Source organism: Colossoma macropomum, unplaced genomic scaffold, assembly GCF_904425465.1.
Source record: "Colossoma macropomum unplaced genomic scaffold, Colossoma_macropomum, whole genome shotgun sequence".
Lineage (NCBI taxonomy): Eukaryota > Metazoa > Chordata > Actinopteri > Characiformes > Serrasalmidae > Colossoma > Colossoma macropomum.
The window spans coordinates 8,311,918-8,329,679 of NW_023494789.1; the positions used below are offsets into that span (position 1 = coordinate 8,311,918).

The 17,762-nt window shown below is 38.0% G+C and overlaps 1 protein-coding gene across 1 annotated transcript in view; it reads right to left on the reverse strand.

Moving 5' to 3' along the window:
* The window catches only part of kalrnb (kalirin RhoGEF kinase b), a 134,743-nt gene that overhangs the window by 48,780 nt on the left and 68,201 nt on the right, over positions 1–17,762 (reverse strand). Inside the window, exons 18-33 of the mRNA XM_036569987.1 lie at positions 17,365–17,514; positions 15,411–15,525; positions 14,923–15,038; positions 13,912–14,034; positions 12,853–13,035; positions 11,072–11,196; positions 10,792–10,858; positions 10,037–10,146; positions 9,470–9,539; positions 9,093–9,182; positions 8,102–8,194; positions 7,586–7,697; positions 5,941–6,131; positions 5,123–5,224; positions 3,963–4,105; positions 3,065–3,167 (exon numbers count right to left, since the gene is read on the reverse strand). Of these exons, the coding sequence (XP_036425880.1) occupies positions 3,065–3,167; positions 3,963–4,105; positions 5,123–5,224; positions 5,941–6,131; positions 7,586–7,697; positions 8,102–8,194; positions 9,093–9,182; positions 9,470–9,539; positions 10,037–10,146; positions 10,792–10,858; positions 11,072–11,196; positions 12,853–13,035; positions 13,912–14,034; positions 14,923–15,038; positions 15,411–15,525; positions 17,365–17,514 (1,893 nt within the window). The remainder of the gene's footprint in view (positions 1–3,064; positions 3,168–3,962; positions 4,106–5,122; positions 5,225–5,940; positions 6,132–7,585; positions 7,698–8,101; positions 8,195–9,092; positions 9,183–9,469; positions 9,540–10,036; positions 10,147–10,791; positions 10,859–11,071; positions 11,197–12,852; positions 13,036–13,911; positions 14,035–14,922; positions 15,039–15,410; positions 15,526–17,364; positions 17,515–17,762) is intronic.

A 17,762-nucleotide genomic window follows, 5' to 3' on the forward strand; every position in this document is an offset into this window, starting at 1 on the left:
ATATTGGGTATTTTTTGTTCACAGTGCTACAGAGCTCACACAGCCACCCACACACTACACACATGCGCCAAAACCCAAAACCACAATGACATCTGTGCTCAAGTAGACACTGAGTGTTACAATAACTCCATAGAGACAGTTACGGAGCATGACAGAGAGAGAGATGTTGGTTTGCCGTGTAATGTAAATACAGTACTATGTAGACATCAGAGGTCACCCTTCATTTATTTAACTGATTTATTTTCAGCCAAAACTGTCATTGAGTACAAGTTGTTTATTTTTGGCACCAGGAAACAAAGACGAAAACATATTTAACAGAAAATTACACATAACCCCAGCAACTAAATAGAATATCATATTTTTCAGTATGTAATGTGTCCACACTCTACTATTATCTCAGCATCCATTCTTTTCAGGAGGCGTGCTTTCAGTTTTTAAAAGAAATCTGCAAGGTTACCTTTCACACCTCCAAAGTTCAGCCTTAAATTTTGGCTGCATGCTCTGCTTTACAAGATCCACATAATCCCAAACACAATGAACTATGTTGGGGTTGGGACTCTGGGGTGGTCAGTCCATTGTTCTGAGAACACCAGCAGCTGCTTTGTTTGTTTGCATTATTATTATTTTTTTTTATTTATTTTCCTTTTCTCAGTGAGGGCTTCTCACCAGCTATACATATCAGACCAATCGCGTTGAGTTGTCTCCTCAGAGTGGAAGGATGGACAGAAACAACTGTGTAATTTACCAGGTCTTGTATGGTTGTTAAGGGTCCCATCATCCCACTCTAATTTTCCTTTTGGAAAATAATTAAAAATTATTAACTTCAACTTAATGGATGTTTTCACTGGAAATTAAATAAGAGTGGTCTCTCACCTCTGTACAGTACTACAGCTAAAATGTACAGTTAAGTTTAACTTAAGAAAAGCTCCATTAGTTTGCACTGAAGTCCCTGTAGTTACTGAATGATACGCCTTAGTATGTAATAAGCCTGGATTGTTGAAGGGATAAAGTAAAAAATACTGTATATACTGTATACAGTGTGTGCGTGTGTGCGTGTGTGTTTACTGCTAACAGACTGATGTATCATGAACACTTCTGAATGCTTTGGCAACACTGTAACTTAAAATAGTCATGTCAGTAAAGCTTCTTTGAGTTAAGTTGGAAGACAGAGAGAAAATGAACTGGAATATGCAGTGGAGATTCTGTAAATTACACAGTGGAAGCTCACAGACAGAAAATGACCTCTGGTCAGCTGTTTCACGAAAGTAACTGACCTGAGACCAGCACCTGCTGAGTGTCTGTCTCACTGGCACTAAGTGGAATGGGGCAACAAACAACACACCGAAACCAGACGATAAAAAGACGTGAAGAAAGAGGAAAGAGAAACAGTGATTCATGCAGTCCACAAAAATAGTGTCACTTTTTATACAGTGCTGGGGACAAACACAAACCCTCACAATGCTGCATGCCAATCTGACAATTACACCAACCACTAAATATATATTGCCTGAAACAAAACATGAAAGGAGTAGCTCAGGAAAGCTCAGGCTGGCATTTTGACTCGGGACATATTAAATGTGCTCTATTTTAAGAAGCGTGTGGCCAGTAGGAGAAAAGAAGAAGCTTACTGTTTTAAATGCTGTGTTTTTGTAGGCAGAACTAAAGTATGAAAGCTTTGAATGTGACAAATTCTAAAGTTTAGAATATAGGCACACCCTAACATTGTGCACACTGCTGAACCAGTTACACACACCCACACACACACCCACATTCACACACGTTCCCAAACGCACGCCATGACAGGACAACAGGTCAGAATTTCCACAGAGGGAAGACATCCCTGGACACACACACACACACACACACCCAGACACTTCCTCTCCACTCCTACGCACAGCACTGATGACAAGTGCACTCAGACAGGTCTTTTATACTTACTTCAGGATCTCTAAAGAATTACTGAGTTATGAAGTTCTAATTCTATATTTCACTGAATATACAGTACCAGTCAGAAGGTTGGACATACCTCATTGAATGTATATTTCTCATAAACTTAAAAGAATGGTTTGGTGAAAAAACTTCCCACTTACCTCAGATGCTGTCAGTCAGCCAAGACATGTTTGGTGCCTAAGGTTTGTGTCTTTGGTTGAGTGCGGTAGCTACAAGGCTGTTGCTAAGAAACATTAAGAAGTCAATAGTCACCCAAATCTTTTCTGTAAATACATCCCAAGAAGTTCTCTCAACCCACATCCAGGCCTTCATTAAGGTCGTGCAGACCTGTCTGTGTGGTCTAGAGTAGAACGACTTACTGTGAGCTATAAAAACGAAAACAAATTCACAGTGCAGCCGAACGCTGGTGGAAGCCACTTTAGAGAACCAGCGCTGAGCCTTATTCATTTGCAGTGTTCATATGCTTGCATGACACTGTGCACGCAAAGGGGAGTCAGAATTCAGCAGAATTCAACACTGTTGTCTAAAATGGCTGCCTCTGCACTCAGCTATACAAAGACATTTTGTTCATTTTTATAGCTCAGTCATTTTTACTGTGTCCTAAATAATACTGACAAGTCTGCACAGCCTTACTGAAGACCTGAATGAGGTTAGAGTGGGTTGAGAGAAGTTTAGGGGATGAATTCACAGAAAAGATTTGGGTGACTATTGACTTCTAGTGTTGTAATGTTAGCCTTGAGGCTCCAACGCTAAACCTTTTGCCAAGCCAATTTTGATCTAAAGTCTTACCCTTAAACGCTTAAAATTTAATACTAAAGTTCAAGCTTAGGTATGTACTTTATGTTTTTAAGGTTTATAAATTAAAAAAAATCTAAAACAGAAGATAGCTGGAGTTGTTTAATGCTTTTGGCCACTGTATAATCCCATATTTGTTATTTCGTAGTTTTATTGTCTTCAGTATTATTCTAAGATGTGAAAAACAGGTAAAATAAGGAAATTTCGGTTAACCTAACCAGTGACCTTCGACACTGATTTTCAGACGAGAACAGGGTAGTATGTGTCACAGTGAAGATGGCTGACGCGATGCGTAGTGTGGTGAAGACCATGCTAATACCTTGTCGCTGTCCACCGTGTTTTGGGATGTTCGTGATGCAATGGAGATCGTGTCCGGCTGGCTGCTGGCATCACCCTGACTGTCTGCATCTTCAGTGTTGTCCCTGAATAATGACACGTAATTTGTGGTTTTATGCACCAAAAACAGTCATAATTCATTTTAATATGACAATTTTTCAACATTTCTTTACCCCTTAGAATTAAACAGCCAGTTTTCATTACTGGGCCTTTAAGACTAACATGTAAATAAGCTCTATTCTGATTGGCTGCCCTGTATTGTGCGTTATTCATAAACTGAAAACACTCCTTATAACTTTAGGGTGATTGGGCAGGCTGAATAAGCAGGTATATGTAAATGTATTGGTCTTTGTGAAATCACAAAAACAGTGAATTCAATATGGGCTGTTTTTGCAGCTTAGTTCCCACGTATGGACTGTATGGACTGGGGAGTCAATGGTATGTCCTGAAACTTTACATCTAACTCTCATTTTAAAAAAATGAGAGGAAAAGTTGATTTTGTATAGTACTTTATATTATTAGTCATATTATTCTATTATTATATACAATGAAAACATTTACAATTGAGATGTAATTATTATGGACTATAATAAAACTACTCAGTATTTCCAGCATTTTGGAATCAACAAGTATGTAATGATGTATTATTACAGGGCAAGCATATTAGAATTATTTTACATATTTATATGCAACCATTGATTCAAATATACTGAAAATATCGATTCCAGCCTTTAGAACAGGTTATGAATTGTATGAAATGTATGAAAGGAAAGAATCACAGAGAGAAAGATAACAGCAAGGGAAAGAAAGAAACAATATAAAGAAGAAAAGGGATGCTATGAAATTAAGATCTGGCCACAGATAGGGATAGTGTAGTGCACCTCTTGCTGACGCTGCGCTGCCTGGCTGGGGTTTTGGGCAAGTGAATTGGCTCTTTTAGCGCCCCCTTCAGATGCACTGTCCTCTCCTGGATTACCTCCCGAATTTTCCGGATCCACTCCTGCTTCACTTCCATACTGGATGCCTGCAGAATGCAGAAAAATGAGCATGCATGTGAGCAGTGCAGAGCACAGCTCATGTGACCAGGGAAACATAAAGACAGCACATGAATAGTTGCCAAAATTCGAGGATACTTCACTTTTCAAAAAATGTTGTTAATAAATGATCATGTTTAATTCACTGGTTTGCAATATCTTAAAGTTAAAGACCAGATTTATTTTGAGAAAAAACTATATAACTATATTACATGTGCACATACTGATGACAGTAACTACAAGTACAGGGAAGAAACCATTAAATGCTGCACACACTTTCTTCACACAGTTTTTCCAGGCATTCCAGACTATTCATCAACTTTGTTTGTAATGTATACTTTCATTTTTTTTGTTTGATCCACAAAATAAACCTGGTTAGAATTTAATATGCTTTATTATCACAAAATGAAAGAAATCACACTTATTGGTATTAAAAAACATTTGAAAAGGCAAGAATCCCAAAAAGTTTGCTTTTTGGGTTATTTGGGTTATTCTCATAAACATGGGACCCAACTTCAGAAAAAAATGACTAAATTTATTGTTTCTTTTTTTTATTAAAACTGATTTTAAATTGATTTTTAGTAACATTTCTAATTTAAATTACTACATTTTCTATCTATAGATAGAAAATTTGAAACCCTTTCTTTTCACAATCTGTATACTGTTGTTACACTAAGTATGTTAAAGCAAGTTTACAAGAAAGACACTAAAGTAAAGAGATTCAATTTTTTCCAAGTAAAAAAAAATATCGTAAATATTGGTAATGAGAAACAAATATGTGGGCATATTGGCATAAAGAGAAATAGGGTACAAAAAAGTTAAAATAGGAAAATGAACTCCAAATACTATTTGCAATACCATATAGAGCTCCTGTTGATCTAGTAAATTACATGAATATTTTTATTTGTGTGGTGCTAATGACAAATATTTATAGACATGTTTGAGGTGGTTTCATAAGAATATATGGCATATGTACATATTCAATTAAGAGCAAGTACCAGTCTTACTTTAAGGATGGTTTTGCTGTCTGATGTGGGGGTGCGTCCAGCCCACAGAGCAAATTTGCAGGGGTCTCCCTCAATGTGTTCCGTCACTCCCAACTCTGAAGTCTGTAAAATACAGAATTGATAACAAAGGCAGTGTTAAATTATGAAGGATATGGTTAAAACTAGGAATATATTGGGAATTCAAATAAATGGTACCACCCTTAACAATTAGTATATCATTAGTATAATATTAGTAAAGCTTTCCTGCAGATGACAGTCTGTTCTAATGTTACTACACTGTAGCTTCAGTGGGCCCCTCTGGACTCTGCACTGGACCAGCATACAAATTCAATGCAATTCCAGTTGATTTGGTTTGATTTGAATTAGCTTTCATTAATAGATAATACCATTCGCAGACATGCAGGCAATGTATGCAGGCATTCGTTATGCAATAAATTTCACTCATACGTTCAATTTACTTTGTGCATTCAATTTCAAATCTATGTGTGACCTTTCCTGTTTTTTCAATGTCACAACAATGATAAAAACACAGCAAAATGTAAACAATGATTTCTTGCCATAGAACAACACTACATTCACAACAACTTTTCATCAAATTCAAATCACAACAAAATATCTCTTTTTCTATTTACAAAACAAATGTAGCATTGACTAAAAGTTTACACTCCATCTTTTCCATTGAATTTCTCTGCTTATTTTAATGATACATTTATAATAAACATAACAAATAATTACACTATGCTTTGGTTATGACTGGTGATAACTGAGACTTCTAGGGGTTCACCAACAAAAAAGAGAGAACCACTTGTTTGTCATACCAGTAGTTTGCTCTTATAGACGTATTTTGTGCGACCCGACGAGTCCTTCATCTCTTTGCTGAAGACGAGGGAAATCTCGAAGAGAAAGAGGTGGCGGTCTCGGCCTTTCCGGATCAGGGATTTGGGATCCCACACTTGGAACGTGTCCTGTAAGATCAGTTCCCCCTGAACAGCCAGGTTTTCATCAAAACCTACAAGCACAGTAAAAGTTTGGCACTTCTGAACCAGAACTCTGCAATTCAAAACTTGAATCAGATACTAAGACTTTATCTGGACAAGACGGGACACGTTTTCTCAGCTAGTAACGTTCAATTCCACACGTCCAAAATGAGGCTGACTAAGACAGCTGTGACCCTCCATACACATTAGATCAAGTGAAACTGCTTATATATGAATGTTTTTGGTCTGTTGTTTGCAAGACAATGATTAACATACAATATAGATATACAGTACTGGACAAAGGTTTGGACACACCTACACAGAAAGTTTTCCTTATTTTTGCTGCTTCCCACATTTAAGAATAATAGTAAAGATACACTACACAGACAAAAGTATTTGGACACCTACACATTACACCTACAGGAGCTTTTTTGAATCCATCCCATTCTAAATCCATAGGCATTAATATGGATTTGGTCCTCTCTTTGCAGCTACAACAGCTTCCACTCTTCTGGGAAGCTTTCAACAAGATTTTGGAGAGTGTCTGTGGGAATTTTTACTCATTCATCCAGAAGAGCATTTAATAGGTCAGACACTGATGTTGGACGAGGCGGCCTGGCTCGCAGTCTCCGTTTTAGTTCATCCCAAAGGTGTTTGATGGGGTTGCGGTCAGGGCTCTGTGAGGGCCAGTCAAATTCTTCCACACCAAACTCACCCAGCCAGGCCTTTATAGACCTTGCTTTGTGCAGTGGGGCTCAGTCATGCTGGAACAGAAAGGGTTCCTCCCCAAACTGTTCCCACAAAGTTGGAAGCATAGAATTGTCCAGAATGTCTTGGTGCTGAAGCATTAAGATTTCCCTTCACTGGAACTAAGGGTTCTAGGCCAACCCCTGAAAAACAACCCCATAGAATCATCCCTCCTCCACCAAACTTTACAGCTGGCACAGTGCAGTCAGGCAGGACACGTTCTTTGAATCATTTTTGAACTCTAGTTTTGGAAGCTCCTGGACTTTCCCATTCCTTATACTGACCCTCCTCAGAAATATCTCCCTTAGCCATTTTAGAGGCACATGAGAAAGAAATCTGCAAAGCAGCAAAGTGTGGTTGGGTAGTTGGTGTGAATGTTAGTGCCGTTTTGAAGGAGAACAGAATGTCAGTGTCTTCTTTGGGAACAGAGTACATTGGGAGGACACAGCTGTAACTTTCAGGTTTTAAAATAAGAAGGATGGAACCGTTAAAATGGCAATAGGGTGCAAAAAAGTGAAAAGTGGACAAATTAAATACTGATAGATTTGATCTTATACTTTGTGGAGGTACTTATACATGTGGGGGGCTTTTCTTCAAATTTCTGATGATTTTCTTTACTACTTTTTTTTCTGACACTGAAAAATGAATAAATTGTACTGTATGTGTGTCAGGCATTCAAACATAAGCCTTTAGATTAAAATGTCAATATATATGTGGTGATGCTGCAGTTTGTGCTTACCCTCCAGCATGCTCACATGCATGGCATCGTTGGCTCGCTTAGGCACACTCAGCATCACCTCCAGACCTTCCTTTATCTCTCCTTTCCCCTCTTCACAGCATGTCAACAACTCCTATCACACACATACACAAATACATGCAAATACATCACAAAAACACTCAGAACTTTGCATGTAAAAAGTGAAAAATCAAAGGTAGCCCCAGTGTAGTCCATCAGCCGAGACAGGCTTGCAAGTTTGCTTCTCTGGTTTTGCACTGGAGCTATGAGCTTGTCCAAAAATGTCCAAATGTACAGACAACCTTCAGGCTTTAAGATACTACTGCTGAGACCTGTACAATGTACACAGAACTATTTATGAACTTCTATTACTTGTTAGCTACATTAGTCTTGTAGCTCCAGTGCAACTTCTTTAATTTTGCAATTCCAAATATGTTTTGATCAACCAAATACCACATATTTCGTATGTATTATTGACGTTTCCCCCAGGTCTCCCCGCCCCCCACATCTCTCCTGCACCTTTAGCAGCAGTTGGTACTTGGTGATCCTCTGTACAGGTTTGATGAGGTAGGAGGAGATAGAGTTGGCCAGCCCGTGTCTTCTCTGGATCTCCTACAGAATACACACATTCCAGACACCACGAGAGCTCATTAGCATTTAAACAGCAGACCACTCTTTCATGACCAATTCAAATAAGGAGAAACCAAGTAACAGCTTCACCTAAAACTAGGAAAAATAATCTTGAGACAGCCACAAATTATTTTAAGTAAACCAACAGATTAATATAAAAAAAAAAAATAAGAAGATAAATAGTAACATAACAGTAAAGTTTTAAATGACTCATACTGCTGGACTTGATGAGGGAATGCATGTTTAGAAGTATTTGTGCTAAAATACTTCAAACAGGCACACAGCAATATTCTTGCAAAATTATTTAGTTTTGCTACAATAAAACTGTGGCATTCCAGCCATGTTTCAACTGCCAACCAGGTTTTTTCTGTGCTGTTTAAGCCCTTAACATTTCAGCCTTATTACATAGAAAGGCTTATTATTCAGTAGCTACAGGAACTTCAATGCAAACTAATGGAGCTATTCTTATAGAAGTGTGTAATTATACTTTGGGCCTTCCATGGCTTGTTAAGGGGTTAATCTCTTGAACTTTAAGCTTATTCTTCAACTATGAATCTAAAAATATTCAATAACTACTAGACATTATTCACTAACTACTATGAAACTAATATGTAAGTTATGTAGCTGAAGAATTGAAGTATGTGCCTACATAACTAGTTAGCCTTATTACAATGACTAAGGCTTATTTTAGCAAGACGTCTATATAACTGCTATAATTACAGCTTAAGTACCATAAGCTGGTCCAGAATCAGCCCTAGTGCTTAAGTCCAACTTCAGAATGCACTGAGTGGATCACTGGAAGCTCTCTGCTGCCATCTAACTGTGTACTAGACCCTCACACCAGCAGTGACATGGGAGAAAAAAGCATGAGGTAACTCACGTCAAAGAAGCGCCCAGCTTGGCCTTGGATGAGCTGGCTGGAGTCCGGCTTGTTTTTGCAGTAGGTAACGTACATGTGGAACTTATCAGCCTGTGAAACACAGAGGCAATAACACTGTAAGTCTTCGGATTCCAAATTCACAATCTAATTTAATATGTGGCAGCTAACTATAACCTCAGTGTGTGTAGTCATCGTAATCATTGTGAACATCCTAGGTATGTTAGATTAAACAGCACTGCGGACACTGAGGCTCAATGAGGCACAATGGTTACTGCACATTACCAGGCAGGGCTGTAATAGAGGTAGACAGATAGGCTATTCTAAGCAAATGGATAGGTTATTATACGTAGATGGATATTTGGATGATGGCTTCTTACCCATGTGACAAAACAATGCCCCACATCCTCAGGCAGCTGCTCATAATTCTCCAGCTCTTTCAGGAAAATACTAGAAACAACAACAGTGACAATTTGCCTGTTTACAGCAGAGCAATATAGCAGAATAATGCCAGTAAAAGACTGTACAAGCAATAAAATGTGTTCACATCATCATGAACTCTTAGAAGTCACAGTTACTGGCAACGAAAACATAAGCATGGAATTTTATTCTTTCAATCAAAACCACATTTGAGTTTGTAAGAAGAGGAAACTTGAATTTGATAGTTATTTGTTTTGTTTTGTTTTGTGAAAGAAAAATATATATTCTTCACATTTTTGCCATGTTTTTGTTACTATTTGAACTTAAAACAAGCAGAAAAAAATCAGTACAGATTATAGAATGTAAAATCAAATGTAAACATAATACATTATAACTATTTATTGTGTTATGTACTCATATAATTACAATTTAGCAATTATGAAAGATGTATGTATAGTAAAATAGCATAATAACTTCAGATATCTAAAGGATAAATAAAGAGCCAATTTGAAGGATGTGTGCAGTACTTGTTATGAAAATCGTAGATTTCCTGAATATTCCCAAAGATGACATGCTCCTTGTTGGCGATTCCCTGTGGAATCTCATCCATCCCGCTTGTCATCTCCCACAGGAATGTCTGCAAAGAGAGGGAACACTAGTGGCTAGTTTTAGCATAGCATTTAGACTAATCCAGGCAATGAAACAGCTTTCAGTAAACAATGTATGTGTAATTTAGTCCTAAAGGAGTCTACCATCAATTCATATGCTGGAATAGTAATCAAAGGGAACTGTGATCCATTCATTTAACACCGCTTACAGTCGTATGCTAAAGTGTGGGTCCTCGGTCAAATTGGACAGTGGAATGTGGTCAAATGTTTTGTTGATTTTCTAAGTGAAAATAAGTTAATATATTCTCTACAGGAAAAAAACAAACAATTTTCTGCAAATTTTAGTGCATACATTCTACTTATTTACTAAGTTATAACTTATTGAAAAACATTTTATATATTTTTTTTAAATAACTTAAATTCAGTAAACACTTGATTGTGCATTAAAATGTACATACATCATTTAATTTCTATTTAATTAAGTAATTGAAATTAATTATTTAATTGACATTTTAATGACACATTCTAAATCTACTGTGAAGTAAAACAGCAATCATAACTTTGGACTTAACTAATCTAATTAACTCTGTCTCTAGATAAAATCCATGAAATTGATTAGGCTGGAGTGTTTAATATTTTGAGGGCACTCCAACATTCGAAAGACTGAAACGCACCTCCAAACACTCCTGCAGGTCCCTCACGTACGCCCTCTCTGTCTGCAGCAGCTCGGCCATGATGTATCTGCAAGAACAGAGAAACCTTAGTTGAACATCACAAAAAGGACTGCAGTCTGAAATATTGATCACAGAGAGAGCACATGAAAAAACACAGTGCTAGGAATGATGGGATAATGAGCCGGACTGATAGAACTTTTAAGCAACGGAAGAAAACTCTGTGCAGACGAGTTCAGAACTGAGTTTCATTATTACATTATTTGTCGGCTGCTTTACTCACTCTTTTTTCCTGGCCGATTTCTTTTTCTCCTCGTTGACCTCGTGGTTGGGGTCATTGAGGTTGACCTCTGGGTCAGTGTGGGTAAGGCTGGCAGGAATAATGTCCAACTCCAAATCTTTATTGTCCTGTCAGAGACAATAGAATAGTGCAGTGATACATGCCTTCAAAACTTCAGTGAACACAATGTTTAATTTACGCTAAGCAGACTAGATTAGTGATGTCAACTCAAATGAGCCACAATAAAGGAGAAAGGCACAGACCTTGAAAACAGAGAGTGAAGGATCAAAGACAAAGAAGAGAAGAATTCTGTCCTGATAGATTTACAGAAATTCTGGTAACAATTTACTGAAAGACTCTACACGACACCTATGTAAACCTTTCATGACAGCTATTATAGACCGACAGTGGGACCCAAAACCACCACTGTTAAAGATGCTTTTATTTTGCATTCCTTTCTAATTTGATATAAAGTTCTGCATTACAAATGATATTATCAGCATAACAGTTTGAGTGACAAGTAGACTCTTTGAATATCTGCATGAACTTCTGAATTTATCAGTATTTGGTTTGTCCCCCTTAATGACAGTGTACGCTCAAGATGGCACGGAGGGGCTTGGGCAAAAGCCTCTAATCAGTAGATCAGATCCACACCAGAGTTGTCTGAACAAAAGCTTTCACACGGTCAATTTCACAAATTTGCTTCAATTTGAAGTGACCCAGAAGTGCAGAATTACTAATATTTCTTCATAATTTTGTCATAAACCTTCTTTGTTTTAACTTTTTCAATATTCTAAAACCTTCTGCTTTTTATTTCCAGGTTTAAATGAAAATAATACCAGATTTTCAGGGTGCTCTGAGATTTTTGGACTCCACTATATCTAAACATTTCTGAATACTTATTCCAATAGGTGTCATCTGCTCTGACATTAACTTGTCATAATATCTATGTCAGATGACTTTTTTTTACATTGGGTTGTGTTTTTACACTTTTTGGGGTGAAATGCTGTAGACTTGTAGCTCAGTGCGTGTCATAGTCACATGATACTAATAATATGCAGCTTGCCACGTCAGGCTGGTTGGACAAAAATGAGCCCTTTTTATGATTTATAAGATCTAAGGTATGTCATGTCATCAGCATTATATCACTGTAATATACACTGAGCTCAAAGTCATATCATGTCATATCATTTCACCCAAGGCACCTGTCAACTTGTAATGAGCCTCTATAAATGTGGTAGCACTTTACTGTAGGGTGGGGTTCATATGACTACATGACACCTACATAAGCCTGCAATGGCCACTGACAAAACCCTACATAACTGTTTATAAGTGCTTATTCCAACAGGCGTCATCTGTCATAAAGGCTACTTTAGCTAACTTTGATGAAAATTGGCAAACGTAACCTTTATAGTGAATGACGCCTAATGGAATAAGCATTTATAAACATTTATATAGGGTTATGTCAGCTGTCATGACAAGCTTATGTACGTGTCATGTAACCTTATGAACAGCACCCTACAGTAAAGTGTTACCATAAATGTTTAGGTAGGTTCACATCAGTTGTCATGATGAGCTTATGTAGATGTCATACGGCCTTATAAACGCTGCCAAATGATAAAGATTACTAAAATTCTTCACTCAATAATTTTAATGTCTCAGTGAACTAGCATGATTCATTTCCATTTAACCTATTACCTTTCCTGCATTACAAGCCACATTTGTGTTATTTGGTGAAGTATGCTTTTACTAGAAAGCTCCTTGCATTACGATGAGTTGCCCACCTCAGAGCACAGTCCTAGCGCTCGGTCCAGGCTTGAGCGGTACTGGCCCATGCGCAGTGAGAAATCCCGGTAGCGCCGATCCACGGTGGACACCCATCTCTTCAGCTCAGTCACATGTACATGGCCTTTCTCCACCAAGCTACCAGCAAGCTGAATCAACAGCTTCACCTTCTCCTGGGTTTGCTGGAGTAGAAATCCAAGGTGGCATTACAAAGTGATTGGAAGACCCAAGTTGCCATGATGTTACTGTGTACCTAACATAACTACAGTTTTCATTTTTGTTTTCCAATGAACTTTTTTTTTAGTTGCAAAGCACCTCATGGACCTAGCTTGTAACTCACACATACACACTCACGTTTAGCAGGCTCAAGATTTTCCACAAGGGGGCACTGCAAAAAGTTAAGAAGCATTTGTGTGCATCACTGAAAGGGAGGAAACTGTCAGGAACTGCAACCAACGGGATCTCACAAATGCATGCATGCTTTGTGTAAAACACCAAAGTAAAGTGACAAAAATTATACTAAACATTTATAAGTACACAAACTCAGAGGCAAGCGATGTTGCTACCATTGCATTGCAACAGCTGTTTACTGATATGGAAATATTCACATGATCAGAGTAACAACAGCTCATACAGGTTATGGAGATCACCAAACGGAGCAATCAGCATGGGTGTAGTGGTCAAACTCACACCCCGGAGGGCCATAGCTCTGCAGAGATTAGTGTTTATCTTCTAATGCTGTTCATTAGCTATCATGAAGGTCTTTTTCATTAGCTAATGAGTTGAATTAGGTGTGTTTAATGAGGCAGAATGCTAAGCTCTGCAGTGCTGTGGCTTGACTCCCTGATTTAAAACAATGGTCACATGAGTCATTGTTAACTGATTGTAATTCTTTGCTGCATTCATTCTGTGCACTTTGTGGGTATGAACGGAAATAAACAACAGAAGTACCATACATTTCCTACAAACGCACTGTTAATGTATATTAATGAAATCAGTCATCCACCAATAAGAATACAATGTTGGTGTAACTGTTCTTGACAGCATTGCTGCCGTACCTTTGCAGAGACACGGAATTCCTCGTACTCTTTCAGTAGTTCCTGAGTTTTCTCTGTGGTTTCGCCCGGAGATGTGTGTGTGGATAAATACTGCTCACCAGTCTCCTGCAACCAGTCCAGAGCCTGATAGAAAGAGCAAATGAGACACAGAGAGAGAAGAAAAACAGAATAAATATTATCTTGTTATTGACCTTTTACTTGCTTGTTTACTATTATTTTAAATGACCTCTTCATGGACCAAAAAGTATACTTTCCCTCCATTAGTGACTAACAAACATCAAAACAAGTTATTACTTACAAGATTTTAGTTCTGTCAAACTCTTTAGCACACATCAAACTAGACGTCGGCACGGGACTGTTTGTCCCGCTTCTGCCTGCTCCCACAGAAAATCTGAATCATTTGTCCCGCTCCCACCCGCAACCGTAATGTTTTGTCCCGCTCCCGCCCGCGCAGTTCCGTTAAGGCGATTAGTCTATTCACAAATATATTATCTGCTGAAATAACACAGCAGTCATGGTCATCAAGGTTCCTGTGAAGTAACTTCACCATACAGCATTTACTCCCTGTAAACACAAAGCAGGAATTAAACCACAGAACAGTTATTTTTGTGTTTTGTTGGGCAGCTGTAGCCGTCGGACTGAAGGCTCCGCCGTCTCTGTAAGCTACGAGAATTTGTTTGCTGTTCAAATCATTGGTTGTTTCGCAGCTCTTTAGAATGACTTCATTCATTTGAACTGTTTTACTGTTATCATTTTATATTGTTTATAAATGATTTAGTGATTGCTCCACTTTATACAGGCTATTGATTAATTTGCGGGATTTCGGCCCGCTCCCACCTACAGTGGGCTGGTTTCCCGCCCACACTAAAAATTAGTCCCTTGCTGCAAGATGTTGTGGTGGATCCTGCGAGAATCTGCGTGAGTGCAGACCTTTACATTACACCCATTACTGTCACAATAAATCAGCCACTACATTTAGAAAGTCTCTTTAGTTCAGCAAAAATTCCTCACCTGCTTTGCATGGCGTTCAAACAGCACATACTGCTGGCACTGGTCCAAGCGCCTTTTCTTCAGGGTCCAGACATGCAGTACACGGTTCTCTCTCTGGAGCAGCTCGCTCAGGATGGCTATCACAGCAAACACATAAACATATTAAAACATTAGTACAGAGAAAAGGAGAAAGGTTATTGTGGTTTGAATTCGATGAAATGTTATTGTTGTATGATCATGTTGTGTGGAGCGAAAAGTTATCCTTCACATTTTTACCATGTTTTAGTCATTTTTTGACATTAAAACAAATAGAAAAAGATTGAAAGTGCCTGACAAAAACCTGCCAATACATAATTCATAATGTGACTAAATTTATTAGTATTTAATTATATATAAATAATTATTGAATGTAATTCAAATGTCTAGAAAAGCAGTAAAAACAGACTCCTATGGGTAAAAGACAAGTGTATGTGTATTATACAACATTTCTGGTCATTATTTAGACTGACCTTTGACCTGTGTTTCAGGAGCGCGGTTGTGGCTGGTGACCCCTGGCATGCTGACATTATTGCGGTGGATGTACTTCAGAAAGACCTCGGCGTTCCGTCTGGCTAGAGTGCAGGCCTGAACAGAAAACGACACAGTCTTCAGAGAACGGAGAACCCACCTTAACCTGATCTTCTGTCTACTTGCTTTTACATGTGAAGCACTTCTTGGCTTATAACTAACTGACTTATGTTTAGCAGGCTGAAGATTCTACACAGGGAGCTATTTGCCCTCAAATAGCATCACTGAAATGGATATAACAGGTATTAAACCCACACCAGCAGGGTCTCATGAATACGTAGTCAAAAACTAGTGTATGAAATAAAAGCCCCAAATTATAAGCTTCATATCAGTTGCACTGTATGTCCTTGTTCAGTTACAGGTCTCCCTGTCATAGGTTTGCAAGTGACAACAATATGAATTATATCATATTAACTTATCTCATTATCTGGTTCTAGAGAAAAAGTCTACCCTGAACTTCTTGCTTTATTGCCATATATTTGTATGTTCATATGAGCTCATATTTTTAATGTGTTGTACAAACATTTACTGGATGCAGTGATTTTACATGTAGTAATGTAGCAATGTAGCAATGTAGCATGAAACAGAAATCATAATGCATTTTCCTTCAGTACCACGACTATGAGAAAACAGAATTTTTCCTTTAAATGATACAACATGATGAATCACGCTTCATATGACAAGGGACTAACAAGGTACAGTACTACAGCCAGAGACCCCCTTTTATTTATTTCATTTCCAGTCAAAATGGCCATTAATTGAAAAACAGGAGTTTCCAAAACTGGTAGTCTATAAAATTATTACAAGATACTGAGAAAATGGGACTAAAAAACAACTGGCCAAGATCTGAGAGACAGCAGAAAAACCAGCTCCACTCCTAATTCTGTCCATCCTTCCACTGTGAGAAGTCAACTCAACACTATGAGTCTGAAAAGATGTGTAGCTGTCAAGAAGCTCTTACTGACAAAAGGAAATTGACAAAAAAGAACAATGGACTGACCACTCCAAAGTCCAGATTTCAACATGTGATGTGAATTTGAATTTTGTTAGAATATGAAAATGCAACTAACTTCTGAGACTGAACTTTGGAGGTGTGGAAAAAATATCCCTGCAGAAAAGAACGGAAGGTGTAACAAAGGCCGGACGCATAAAATACAGAAAAAAAAAAATTATAATACTAATAGTTAAATAATAATATTTTTTATTTATATAGCACTTTTCATGCAGGTGGCAGCTGAAAGTGCTTTACAGACAGGTGATAAAGCTTAACAGTAATCCAAGCAATTAAAAGTATTAATCAAATTAAAAGATACATACAAAGAGACGTAGAGTATTAATTAAACACAAAGTTAAAAGATACATTTTTAGATGCTTCTTAAAAGTGAGCACTGAGCTTGACTGTCTAATAAAACGTGAATTGAGCTCCACAGTTTACAAGCAGAATAACTGAACAAGCCCTCTTCATGTTTCCTGTATTTTACAGAGGATATTTATGGGTCAGTATCTGCAGATCTAAGATCACATGCTGGAACATAAACAGACAGACACTCTTTACGGTCATTTAGAGCCTTAAAAACTAGCAGCAGAACTTTAAAATCTATCCTGAACGATACAGGCAGCCAGTGCAGTTTGTTAAAACGGGAGGAATGTGATCTCTCTGTTTTGTTTTTGTTAGGATGCATACTGATGCATTTTGTATAAGCTGTACAAAAAAACTGATATTATATTTATAAATATATGTTTTCAGCATTTTTCCTGGCACTGAAAAATGCACACAGTACTGTAAACAGGTTGACCCTAAACTGTAGAGGTGTTTGCAGAGTCTTAGCCTGAGGCAGCTGTATCTGAGCACTCTGTTACCACGAGCATGAGAGTAAATGAGTGTGTGTGTTTAACCTTGAGGAAGGCCTCTTTCTGCTCCAGGTGTTTGTTGATGAGGGGAGCCACGTGGTCCGAGTCAGCCGCAGAGCCGAGCTTGTCGTGCGCTCCACACCAGTCCTCCTCCCTCCTGTACTCTTGCTCCAGACTCTCCAGCACATTACACACCTGAGCAGGTTGCACGCACAGAGCCGAAGAAAGCAGGTCAGAATAATGTAGTCGTATTATCATGCAGATTAAACGAATGCTTAACATTTTTCGTGCACACATTCATGTAAACGATGCACATATTTCCCAGCTCTTCCAAACTGACTCATGACAAAATCTATTAAAGGAGCATTATAACAAAAAAAAATCAAATCTACACTATTTTCCTTTTACCCAAAGTGTAGCCGATCAGCCATCACTTTGACTAT